The following is a 12,685-nucleotide window of genomic DNA, read 5'->3' as shown; positions in this document are numbered from 1 at the left end:
CACGGCAGTTCGAGCGGAAGTTTCTCACTGACAATTTGCCCCAAATAGATTTGTCAGAGCGTCCAACTGCACCGCACCGACTTGTGGGTTTCTGGGTTTGGGTCTTGGGTCTGTGTTTTTGGTGGTGGTGGTGGTTTGGGGGGGGGGGGGGGGGGCTTTGGCGTGTGTATGTGAATGCGTGTAAGCACGCATGGGTTTGTCTGTGCGCACGCACAGGTATGCCAGCATCTCTTTTACACTGCAGCTAACGAGGTGCCGCGGTGGCAGTGGAGGAATGCGGGGATAGGCCTGTGGAGTTTAAGGAGGAGGGCTATAGTTTTACTGTACTCACAGACAGCGTGCTCCTAGATGAGCAAGCACGACAACAACACTGTGCTCCTGAAGCATTAAACGCCCACTTTAATAACCACTTTGAAAGAACTGCTGACTCCAAACCTTCCAAGAGAAGCATGTTGCTGTACACACTGTACCTGATCAGCTGCTTACTCATAGCGTTAACATCCTTTAGATAGAGAGTTGATGTTGCAACTGAGGGACCTGAGTTTGTTTTCTCATTATAACTCACCTGCAGTTGCTTCAATATGTCCAATGTGATTCACCATTCGTGAGTCTTGAGTAATTTCGATTTAAGACTTGCCATCAAAACAATTTGGGAAGCCAAATGTGGTCCGATGTGCAAGTGGAAACCTGCGGGCCCCTTAAAATGTTGAAGAATCGCTCGGACAGGTAATCTGCATCTATTCAGTGACTCTTATTGAAGAACTGTCCGTGGTGCTGAAATCAGACTGATTATCTTCCACTTCTTTGGGACGTTAAATCATATTTTAGGTTATTGGATATTAACAGTACCTGGGGAAGATCTTTCAACTGCCGTTTTCGGAAATGTGCCAAACAAACCTTTTTGCGTTCAACCAGTGGAATGTTTTCAGAAAATCACTGTCATTACCATAGCAGATGAAGTGATTCTTCACGGTCCAGACAACCAACCTCCTCGGCTAAACACGATCAGTGTCTGTAGGCTATGAGATGACTGAAGATGATCTCCCTGGCCAGTTTTCAGAGATGCACGGCTGCTGGGGCCTTTGGTCGACTTGAATTCTCCCTATTATTTGCTTTCTGGAGCTTAGTGACTTCTCTCCAAAGCCAATTGGTTTACGCCTGGTCGGTTCGGGGGGCCTCCACAGTGATAGCAGTACATAAAAGATGGATAAACTCTAATGGATGGGATCTATTTGAAGATTCCCCAAAGAGCAAAACATTGGATGTTCTAATAATTTTTTTAAAAAATCAACAGGTGCACAATCCAAGAATATAAAATCCGCTTTCTGTCTGATATGTGATGTTTTCGCAGGTGTTTTTTCTCATTGTTCGAAACTCATTCAGACATTGAGCACACACCGCGGTCTCCCTGCATTGTTCTGCGCTGACTTCTGTTGGACTCTCACTCTTTTCTCGTTGTTAAAGTCTATACTATAGTATGTCAAGTATCCGCATACTGATGCCGAGATCCCCCTCCCCAAAAAACAGATACACAATCCACTGCCCCCTTTGTTGGCCACATTTCATTGACTGCTGGAGGAGAAGAGAGTCACTCATACAAAAAAAGTGAAAGAAGGCAGCCCGGGCAACCATGATGTTGGTTATATTTGTGTAAAGGCTATCAGTGAATGACGAGGATTAGGACGAGTTAAGGAGATTATGTCACACATTCACCATTCACCCAACCCAGCAGCCACCCACACACATGCGCACACACAGACACACACTCACACACATACACCACTTCACGTGCATTTAGAAACAAATGAAAACTGTTATCGATTACTGATTATGTCTTCGTTAAGGAAAGTTATTGGATCTTATTTCTTTTGAAAAGTTAATAATTTAGGAAATGCAAAAATAAGCCAAAAATAAGTCTGGGGGGGAACTTAAAATTAAAAAATTTCTACAGTATAAGTGGCCTATTCAGAGAATAGTTAAAACACACAATTTGCGTCTATAAACGTCCTACAGAGGGCCTTTCTATGAGCCCCCTCAGGAAAATCAAAGGAATATTAGAATGATTTCTCCTCAGGCTTGTTAGGCTCCAGCCGGAGCCGTTCAGCTAAAGGGCAGATTGAAAGACACGACAAAAGCTAATTGCAATTAACTACGCCTCTCCGCCTCGCCCCTGTCCGCTTAAATCGACACTTTGTGAGTCCATATGGCCTTCAGTGTACCGTGGGAATGAACACAATTAAAACAGAATATGGATTTCTGGAGTTACCCGGCGAAAGCGCAACAAGCTGTCAAGGTCAGTGTGTCAATGAGTGGGCCCCGGACAGCCGGCCGTGGTCTGCACCTTCATGTCCAAAACCGGATCACCCACTACAGAGAATGGCAGCTACAGAGGCAGATAGATAGATAGATAGATAGATAGATAGATAGATAGATAGATAGATAGATAGATAGATAGATAGATAGATAGATAGATAGATCTCAAAAGTTATTATTATTATTATTATTATTATTAATATTGCCCATTTCTTTTGCTGTAACTAAAAAAGCTAAAGTGCAAGAGTGCAAATCGATCTAACATTTTAAAAGATAATAGTAAAATCTTAAATGTGAAGGGCTCATGAAGTTCAGCGGTAGGTTTGCATGAATCGTCAAAGAAAATCAAAGTAAACAGAATGAAAAGCAAATATATTTAAGTGTGTTTATATATTCCATATGTATGACTTTTTATATTTCACATTTTTCCCAAGTTTGTATTTAAAGATGGTTGTTAAATTAAAAATGAATGCTTACCTTTTACATTTAATAAAAGGTTCTTTAAAAAAAAATACATTAATTTCTAGAAGCCTTGTTTTTTTAATAAGTTATATTACAAGGTCCCAAAGTGTGTCTGCATGGTGTATCTGCCCACCTAACGAGCTCCAATAAGCCACTAACAAAGGAAAGATAATGCAGACTGTGGAGCAAAACTACACCAACGCCCCCGAGAAAACGGGGGAGAGATGGATATTTTACAACTTTTAACTGTATGAACCTTTTAAATTTGTCGTCTCTTTAGCCTTTTTTATATTTATTAAAGAATCAAATACGCAATAAAGTGTTTTAAAAATCAAAGTTCAGCTTTATGACAGTTGTCTTGACCGCTGCTACGTATGTGGTGGAGCCCAAGCATTTAATCTGGAGGACTGTACGAGGAACCAGACACAAATGTCTTTGTGCTAGTGTAGGAAATGAGGAGCGCTGACTGTTGAAGGTCTCAGCCCACCCTCACCCCCCACCTCCCTGCATATGGTAATACACTCTTATTAGTGGTCAGCATACCTTAGCATACCCGAAAATATTTACAGTAATCAGCCTCTTAAAGCCATCTCCACGGTCCCAACAGTTTGGATCATTTTTACTTTTTTATTTCATTTTATTTTATCTTTTTATTCTTTAGGATATGCGATTATATATTTTAAACACATTTTGAATATTTTCGGTCATATTATTATTATTATTATTATTATTATTATTATTATTATTATTATAAATAAGAGTTCTACACAGTAAAAATCGCAAATGCAGTCCAGGAAAACATGCAACATGTGTGTTTTGTCTGCAGTGGATCTGGCTCCGTTAGCAAGGCACTTCACAGCACTTGCACACACATTCAAGCGCACACACACTCCCTCGCACGCCAGTGACGTCAGGATGGAGTTTGGAGTAGAAAGCCAAGTGGATGAAGGAAGTGGAGATCTCCACCCTCCAGCCTCCCCCTGACACTTCTCATAAATATTACCAAGGCTTATTCGGGAGGCTCCCACCATAAAGTCACATCGTGTCCTGGTTTTAACAAGTTTTCAACCGTAAGAAAATCGGAAATTTGCCCCTTTTTTCCCTTCGCCACCGCGTTGGCAGTATCGGATGCGCTCCAGCCACCGTTTTTCCAACTCGAACTTTACGCACCGGCTACTGCGCCACTAGCTGGAGAGCTGCTGCTGCCGTTTACCGGCTGCTGCCCGGGGATCCAGTCCTGGTTCTCCGGAATCTTCGGCGTCGAGGGCAAAGATCCCTGATAAAATGTATAATTAATGTTTTAATTTGTGGCTCTCGATCGATCGGAGGCTGACTTTCTATCAACTTGGCTTCGGGACTTTGACTTGTGTTTCTCGTCGCTGCTGGCAAAGAAACCGAGAAACCACAAGTGATTAAGTGTCACAAACTTCATTGTTTCTGTCCACAAGAAGAGGAGAAAAAGGACACCTTTTATCCAGATTCTTTAAAATATCGAGGATCCATGATGAGCAAACCCACCGGTTCAACAAGTGGCTGTTTGGATATTCTGAATGTCAAATCAAGTAAGTTTTGTTCATCATCATCTCCGATTCCTCTGAAGAACACGGCATAGATAATGGGAGGTCTACAGTAGCGACGGGTATAACAAATGAGTGAGTGAGTCCATGGTGTCTTTAAAGATGTTTCTCACGACTCTACCTCATGATCACAAAGTTGTGAGTATGGGGACTGGCTGTCGGCCGTCTCAGAATGCAATACATGAACATCCCCGGATAACAAAGCTCCTGAATGAAAGGAAATCATGTGTAAAATTTATTTTGTAATGTTGCTCACAGATTTCGAGAAACAAAATAAGAAGGAAGCGAAAATAATAAGCCACATTCATTTGCCGACCACTGCTCTTCAAAAGCCCCACATGCTTCCCTTTGATGACACTTGTTGCCTGCAATTTAATTTTCAGCCTTTAAAAAGAGTAACAGCGCAATATGCAGGGTATCATTCAATCTTACATGAAGAGAAATCCCGTTTGCGCACGAGATTTTTTTCTCTTATGTCTGAAATGTGTTTGCGCATTTCTGAATCCCTCATTTGAGTTTCCTGAAGCGCTTTAAATCATGTTACTGACTTTTTTTTTAAATAGTAATAAATTTCAAGCAGATTTACACTTTCCTATCAAATTATTTTCTGATCCTTTTTTTCTTAACCCTTGCAATTATCCCTCTGCTAGGCCTCATTATGAATTCAAATGAAGGCGGACTCAGATCATAATATAGGCCTAAAGTAGGCTATTGTTCTCTCTCTCCAAAGAATGGACATTTCTGTTGAATTCACATTTGATGCTTCTTTTAGAGCTACCACATTTTTTTCACACCAGGCCGCCGCTTTTAAAATCTGTGCTCGGCCGATGTAAACGTGTGTTTTCAAATGAGAATAAAACGACTCACAGCATTGCTGTGACTCAAGTTCACAGCCACGCTACCGAGTGGTCAGAGGAAACAGCTCTTTCTCTCCCTAAAACTTCATTTCCAACTCTTTTAGCAGGTTTTCGCCTTGATGGTGATTACGTTAATAGAATATGCCATATATCTTCAAGCAATTACTGCTCACAATGGAGACGCAGTGGACCCCCACAGCGGGAAGTTAAATACATTTCCCCCTTTCACAACAAAATTGTCTGTCATTTTTATTTAATTGACTCCCAGCGACCATCGTTTAATATTTGGGGGGACATTTTTTCTTGTTGAAAATGTTTACACTTTCGGTCATCCGCGGTTTAATTAAACTCTAAATTTTAATTTGGGGGCTGTGTCAATGAAAATGTGATTTGGTTAGCTTTGGTTTTAAAGGTTTGTTAAAACAAAATAAAAAAGAATGATTTATTTTTTAAAAAAATTAGAAAACAAGAAAATAAAAGAACAACAGTGATACTACTACTACTACTACTACTACTACTACTACTACTAATAATAATAATAATAATAATAATAATAATAATAATAATAATAATAACTAGGACCAGTATGGAACATGTTGAGCGTAAATTTCTCCAATTACTAAGGACAAGTTGGGTACCAAAATACCAAATTTTGTTTAACAATAAAATGTTTAAATCCAACTTTAAAATGACTTTTTATTGCATGTTACAGCAATTAAATGTCTTTTGCGTACATTTAAAGGGCTACAGGGTGTTTTGATTCTTAATAAACAGCCAATTCCAGTCCTATAACTCTCTCCTGAAGTCATTGTTTTTGCTGCTGAGTAGTTATTCCCATGCTACCCTTTTTGACGGGTCACTGGTGAATCAATGAGCAGGTGGCAAAACGTCAGTGTAATTACATAGACGGCTTTTCCCTCCAGAATAAAAAAAGGACTGCCTCATATGCATACAAATATCTTCTTTTTAAGAGATTTGAATACAAAATCTTCACAAAAAAATCACATTTTTTCATCTACACCGGGGTCGATTTACATACACTTCATTTGAGTTGGTGAAACGAGTTGGTACGCATTATTCTCATGGTGCAGTGTCACTCCCTAATCCTGGGGCCTATAGACCTGTGGGATAAAGCAGCTGTCGAGTCCCATTATGAAGTGGAGTTGGCAGCTTGTCGAGATCCAGGCAGTCAGACGAGGTTCAATGGGAGAAAATCATTAAGTTAACACTTTCCCCTAATGTCTCCATTGTGCGTTTTCGGGGTATTGTCTTAGAGAGCTCAAATATAACGCTTCCCACCGGACTTTATTCTTAAAATGTGCGCAGTGAATTCCCATGGTCGTGCTCGGATGAGACGCGGGGCGTTGTCCAGTGTGCGTGTAATGAGTGTGAGAGCGTGTCTGTGGCTGTGTGGAGTTGTCGGACATAAGTAAGTCACATGCAGGACAGTTTGTTCATTGCTTCAGTGTATATGAGCTCGATTATGGTACTTTTTAACTGATTATAGGGTCGGTGTAAAGTCACATAATTGCAGGTCGGCCGCTGAACTGCAGCCAGTGTGTCAACTTTGAAAACTGTTATACCAACTTATTCTGGAAAAACACTGTAAACACTTTGTTCCATCATATTTATTCATAAATCCCGCGATTACGCGAGCAACCGCTACAAAATGTCATCAAAATGTTTTGATTTAAAACTGAACTGTGCGCTTCGTAATTCAGTGAGCACATCATTTACTTGACATTTTTGACCTCTCCCAGGTCGGATTCTGGACATCCCATGTAAAGTGTGCGGTGACCGCAGCTCAGGGAAACACTATGGTGTTTACGCCTGTGATGGCTGCTCGGGATTCTTCAAGAGGAGCATCCGCAGAAATCGGACTTATGTGTGTAAATCTGGCTCGCAGGTGAGGCCTCCTTTAAGTTTATACAAGCTCGTAACTAAATTTCCCTGCTTTTTACACGAGGCTGAATTGGCTGTGGTTAAATGCACCTACTATTTGCGCTTTTCAAATTCGATTAAGTAGTTTTATTTATTTATTTTTAATAGAATTTCAAGCAAGGCGGGAAAACAAGCAGGCAAAGGAATTATCAAATCAAGCCTAAGTGAGAAACCTGTACGCAATCATTGCCATGAATATGGAGCAATTTCTTTCATTTTCCAAATAAAGTTAGCACCCTGCACAGAATTTGTCTCGTCCTTTATTCTTTATATTCCCTAGGTGTCTGATTTTCACCCACAAAACATACCAAGCGTTTTACGCGCGTAATGCACATTTTACGAGCTGATTTCTGTTTGCTTTTCTTTTTGGCGCTGAGTTAAGTCTCTCTTGATGAGCCTAATTATGTCATGCCTGGACCATTAAGTACTGGGCTAAGTGCCGCGCTGCTGTAATATATCAGGTGTAATCCAATCTAATGTGATGACTCGAAGCCGAGGATTTAGGCGGCAGAGGGCGGGATAGAGTACTTATCCTGCGGGATGAGGCCACACTGGAGCCGCAGGGGAGCACCTCCATAACTAAAAGATAATAGTACGATCTTTCACCTGGAGATTGCCCTCCCAGGAGGATAATAGCAAGAAGCTTTTTTTTTCTCTCCTGCAAGCTAAGAGAATTTTAACTAGAAGCTGTAACCCCTTCCTCTTTTTATGTCCCCCTCTCCCCCTCCCCTTTTCTCTCTGTACAGGGTGGTTGTCCCGTAGACAAAACTCACAGAAACCAGTGCCGAGCTTGTCGTTTGAAAAAGTGTCTGGAAGTGAACATGAATAAAGACGGTAAACGAGCTTAATTGAATTATCACGTTGAGCAAAGAAACGCCAGTACAGTAGGACAGTATTGGATTCGGGGGAGAAAAAAGTGTATAAAATCTGTTAATCAAAGCTGAAAAGAAGTTGATAATTACCTGCTGCTTGTTTTAAAGGAGATCTTATTTATACCTCCTGGGAGCGCTGGTAGAAGCTCATTATTTTTTTTCTTTCACGCAGAACATTTGCACTTTAAGGAGCAGCTTTCGTTCAATAAAATAAACCCAGGATTGCTCCTGGAGAATGCAATTAACGATCCTGATAAATAAGCAGTTTGCTCTCTTTCACACTGCCTTCCTACTGTCCTGCTCCACAGCCGTTCAGCATGAGAGGGGGCCACGGACATCTACAATTCGCAAACAGGTCGCTCTGTATTTCCGGGGCCACAAAGAGGTGAATGGCTCCTCGGCACATTTCCCCGGATCCTCACTACCCGGTCCTCCTTTTTTCACCACTGTCACCCAGCTGGAGCCGCACAACTTGGAGATGAGCACAGTAGCCACTACACCGGAAAGACAGGCCATCGTGGGTCTAGCACAGCCAACTCCTAAGGTAGATTTTTATTTTAAGATTACGCAATTTAATAGCTACAACGTACACTTTCTTCAAAGAGTTTTAGACCTTCAAGTAAAGAATGAGAGCATAGAAGTCAATCATTTCTTGGCTCTCGTGTCGCAGTCCATGCATAGTTTTACATTTAATCACTTCTAGATGTAGAATTCCTTAAAATGTTAGATGTTTGTATTTCTTCCAAACCGTTATTGTGCGATTAATTAGTAAACATTTTTTTTAACACAAGGGTTAGAAGTTGAAATTCCTCTCCAGATTTAAAAGCCTGTAAGACCAACAAATCCGCCAATTAGATTTCTCACTGTAAATCCACCACAAGCAACACTAATCATTATAAAACTGGGCGCTGGGGCTTGGAATTCGACCTTTGTTGTTCACTGTTTTCCGACCTGCGTTTCTTTCTGACATAAACAATGACAACATTTTCATTTTCCCTCTCTGCAGTATCCCCACGAGGTCAGTGGCACCCCGATGTATCTGTACGAGGTGGCTACGGAATCTGTGTGCGAGTCAGCTGCGCGTCTTCTCTTCATGAGCATCAAGTGGGCAAAAAGTGTCCCCGCGTTCTCCACCCTCCCTTTATCTGATCAGGTAGCCACGATTTGGACTCATTCTCCAAATGAATGATGCTTAAACATGATCCCCAAACAGGCCATTAGCGCCCTGTGGGGTTTGAAATGGTGAACAGCTGCCAATTAAGTATTTGGTCCGCAGACAGACGCTTTAAATTAATTAAATTAATGTCATGAATTTGATAGTATCGATTTGAAAACCGCATATCTAATAATTCCCAACCAAGCCCTAAAACCTGCACACAACATGGAAAAATAAGAAAGAATTATTAATCTTATGTTGTTATTTTTACCATTCAAAAAGTTTCAAATACTTTGAATGGTTTAATTGTTGCGTGTTGTGCACAGTTTAACACTTAAAATACCCCCTTACAGCTGATTCTGTTGGAGGACGCTTGGAGAGAATTATTTGTTCTGGGCATCGCGCAGTGGGCCATTCCCGTGGACTCCACAACTCTTCTCGCTGTTTCTGGTATATGCAAAGCACGAGAGAATTTTAAGTGAAGAGCGAGCAGCTGTTGTCGTGCATAATAAAACTTTTCTTCACATTTATCCAAAGGGATGAACACTGAAAACACGGAGTCTCAGCGGATGAACAAGATTATGTCTGAGATTCAAGCGCTTCAAGAGGTGGTCACCAGATTCAGACAGATGCGCCTTGACGCGACCGAGTTCGCCTGCTTGAAATGTATCGTGACATTCAAAGCTGGTGAGTACCTCGCAAATTACTGCCCGAATGTTTGACACAGTGTAAAGACTCTTACCGGAAATAACCATATTTACCAAAGCAAACCTCAACTTTCTCTGCTGCATACAACTACAGCCAATCTGGGAAGACAGAAGAGAATATATGACATGTCATTACAGCAGTGTCATGTCAGCAGATTTCTAACAGCTATAGTGATGCCTCTTGTCTTACAGTTCCTACGCATGGAAACACAGAATTAAGAAGTTTCCGCAACGCCAGCGCTATTGCTGCTCTGCAAGATGAAGCCCAGCTCACTCTCAACAGTTATATACACACCAGGTAAAAGAGATCTATCTATCTATCTATCTATCTATCTATCTATCTATCTGGCGATCGTGGCTCAAGAGTTGGCAGTTGCCTCTGTCAGTGCGCCTCAGGGCAGCTGTGGCTACAGTGTAGCTTGCCATCACCAGTGTGTGAATGGGTGGATGACTGAATGTAGTGTAAAGCGCTTTGGGGTCCATAGGGACTAAGTAAAGCGCTATACAGGCCATTATCTATCTATCTATCTATCTATCTATCTATCTATCTCTTCATCCTAAGATAAAGCATGCTTTACGCACGTGTCAACTGGCTATAGTCTGCCAGCTTCATTATAAAGTTAATGAGGCAATAAGCCTCCTGTAATTGTGCAGGTGCACCAGATGAAGCTCGTATTCAAGCTAAGTAGGAGCTATTTGTCACAGGTGTGCGGTAATTGGACAGGCTGCAACAGACAGTCTGCAAATGGAACCGGACAAAAAGGCTGTTTTTGACACCAGTTGTGTTTCAGGTACCCGACTCAGCCGTGTCGTTTTGGTAAGCTCCTCTTGCTGCTGCCGGCCCTCCGCTCTGTCAGCCCGTCCACCATAGAGGAGGTGTTCTTCAAAAAGACCATCGGCAACGTTCCCATCACCAGGCTCCTGTCCGATATGTACAAATCCAGCGATATATGAATTCTCACCATCTGCCGGGGCGCGTGAGGAGGGGAAAAAAAGACTGGAGGCCCACGAGGAGACCCACTGAACAATCAACACAGACTGTCAAATCATAGCAGGTGTAGCCACGGCACAAAATCTCTTACGGGCTGTCTTAATACAGCCTATTTAGGCTTAGGCTCCATTGAACACATCCGGATCACAACTTTAGCCTGTTAACAGTTGCTCTAGTCAAGGATTAGCATGTACCTTTCATTAGAGACCTGCCTGTCTGATTCTGAAAACTGCAATATCTTGTGGCCAAAACAGCTTGCAGCGTTTAAATGTCGCCTTAAGGCTCTGGAGAGCACCTGCCAAGCACGTTTCCTAAAGAAACGCTGTACATTAAGACTTTTTTTGTTTTGATTTTTTCCGAGTGTCTATGAGACCAATGAGCTTGACGACCAATTCACCATTTTATTTCTGTGTTCAATCGCAACGGAGGAAACCAAAAAAAAAAGAAGAAGAAGAAGCATCCGGGGGGGGGAGAGATGCGAGTCGCTGTTCCTCAATTCGGTGCTGAAACCAAATGCACCGATGAGGCGTCAGCTCCATGAAGCATTGCGGAGGACTCTTTAAAAAGGATGCACTATCTATCCCCCGTCCCCCCCCTTTGACTGTAAAACTACATTCATCTGAAAAATGGTGTCTGTATTTAAATGGCTGTCCCGTTTGTGTTTGGTGTGTCCTGTTTGAGGCGCAGCATAAAAAAAAAAAAGAAAGAAAAGAAAACGCTTAAGGTCGACTTTTTGAAGTTAGACACTAACACTGGATACAATCTTATTCAGCACTTGGAAATGTTTTTGTGGCCTGTAATGTTTTTATTCTGTTGTAAAAGCAAAAAAAACAAAATTTTTAATGGAGTTATAACTATTTAGAGTTGTAACCAAGAGAATAAAATACACTGAATTAAACGGTTTTCATATAACATGACCTAGATGCTTATAGTATAGTTTTACTATAGATGCTTATAGTAAAACTACCAGCTGGAGCCCTGGCATCATAGCAAACAGTGGTGTTGGTTTCATATCTAATTACAGTGACACTTTATAAGGATGTAGAGCTCATACTAAATTATTAAACACTAATGCATGCATCTTGATTTAATGCAGGATTTCTTGTGAACACCTGAAGCTCATAAGTAATAACCAACTGTGTACGTTCATTTGATTTGTTGGTGCTTTATCAAGTAATGAATAACATATTATTTTACATTTTTCTTTGCCACCAAATGAGATTTGTATTACATAAAATGGTTCATTTGGGGTTAATCTCTCCAAAATCAGAGCAGTGCTTGCTCTCACAGGACATATGAAGCTGCAATCAAACTCCATCTTCAAATTCAAAAGTTTTACATGGAACTGCACAGGTCAAAAGTCCTCACATCTTATATGTGCAGCATGTGGGAGGCAGTGTGCTTAAAAAAAATAATGTACAGATATGTTATTGTTATGAAAAAGGTCAGACCTTACAAATAGCCCTGAAGGCAAGAAGAAATGGCTTTTTACTTTTATTGTGGTGGCACATGTGATACAAAAGTAAAGGAAAAAAAAAAAAAAGCTTCTGGATCTTGCATTCATTAAGCATAGTGACCTGGCCCAAATACATGTTGTACTAATTCAAGCTTAATCTGTCACAAGTCATAGACTGCATCATTTGTGTCTTTAGCATGGCTCACTCTAGTGCAAGTCCAAACTCAGGGCTGTCTTTGAATAGCTATAGTCCTTATACATCTTGCACAGTATTTATTAAACAGGTACAATAAAGTTAGGATGACTGCACTGGTCCTGACTGACTGTCCAGAGCGGGTAGCGAGACAGGCAAA

The 12,685-nt window shown here is 41.2% G+C and overlaps 1 protein-coding gene across 1 annotated transcript; it reads left to right on the top strand.

The window, feature by feature from the left end:
- The first annotated feature begins 3,790 nt into the window (after window positions 1–3,790).
- nr2e1 (nuclear receptor subfamily 2, group E, member 1) lies at window positions 3,791–12,685 on the top strand. Its single transcript, XM_082506936.1, has 9 exons — window positions 3,791–4,337; window positions 6,970–7,115; window positions 7,897–7,984; window positions 8,331–8,566; window positions 9,029–9,175; window positions 9,532–9,628; window positions 9,716–9,865; window positions 10,078–10,183; window positions 10,677–12,685. The coding sequence occupies exons 1-9, from the start codon at window positions 4,277–4,279 to the stop codon at window positions 10,837–10,839; spliced, it is 1,194 nt and encodes a 397-aa protein (XP_082363062.1). The 5' UTR covers window positions 3,791–4,276; the 3' UTR covers window positions 10,840–12,685.

This window comes from Aulonocara stuartgranti (genome assembly GCF_965226115.1).
Source record: "Aulonocara stuartgranti genome assembly, chromosome: 15".
In the NCBI taxonomy this organism is placed as follows: Eukaryota; Metazoa; Chordata; class Actinopteri; order Cichliformes; family Cichlidae; genus Aulonocara; species Aulonocara stuartgranti.
This window is presented reverse-complemented; position numbering and strand designations above follow the sequence as displayed.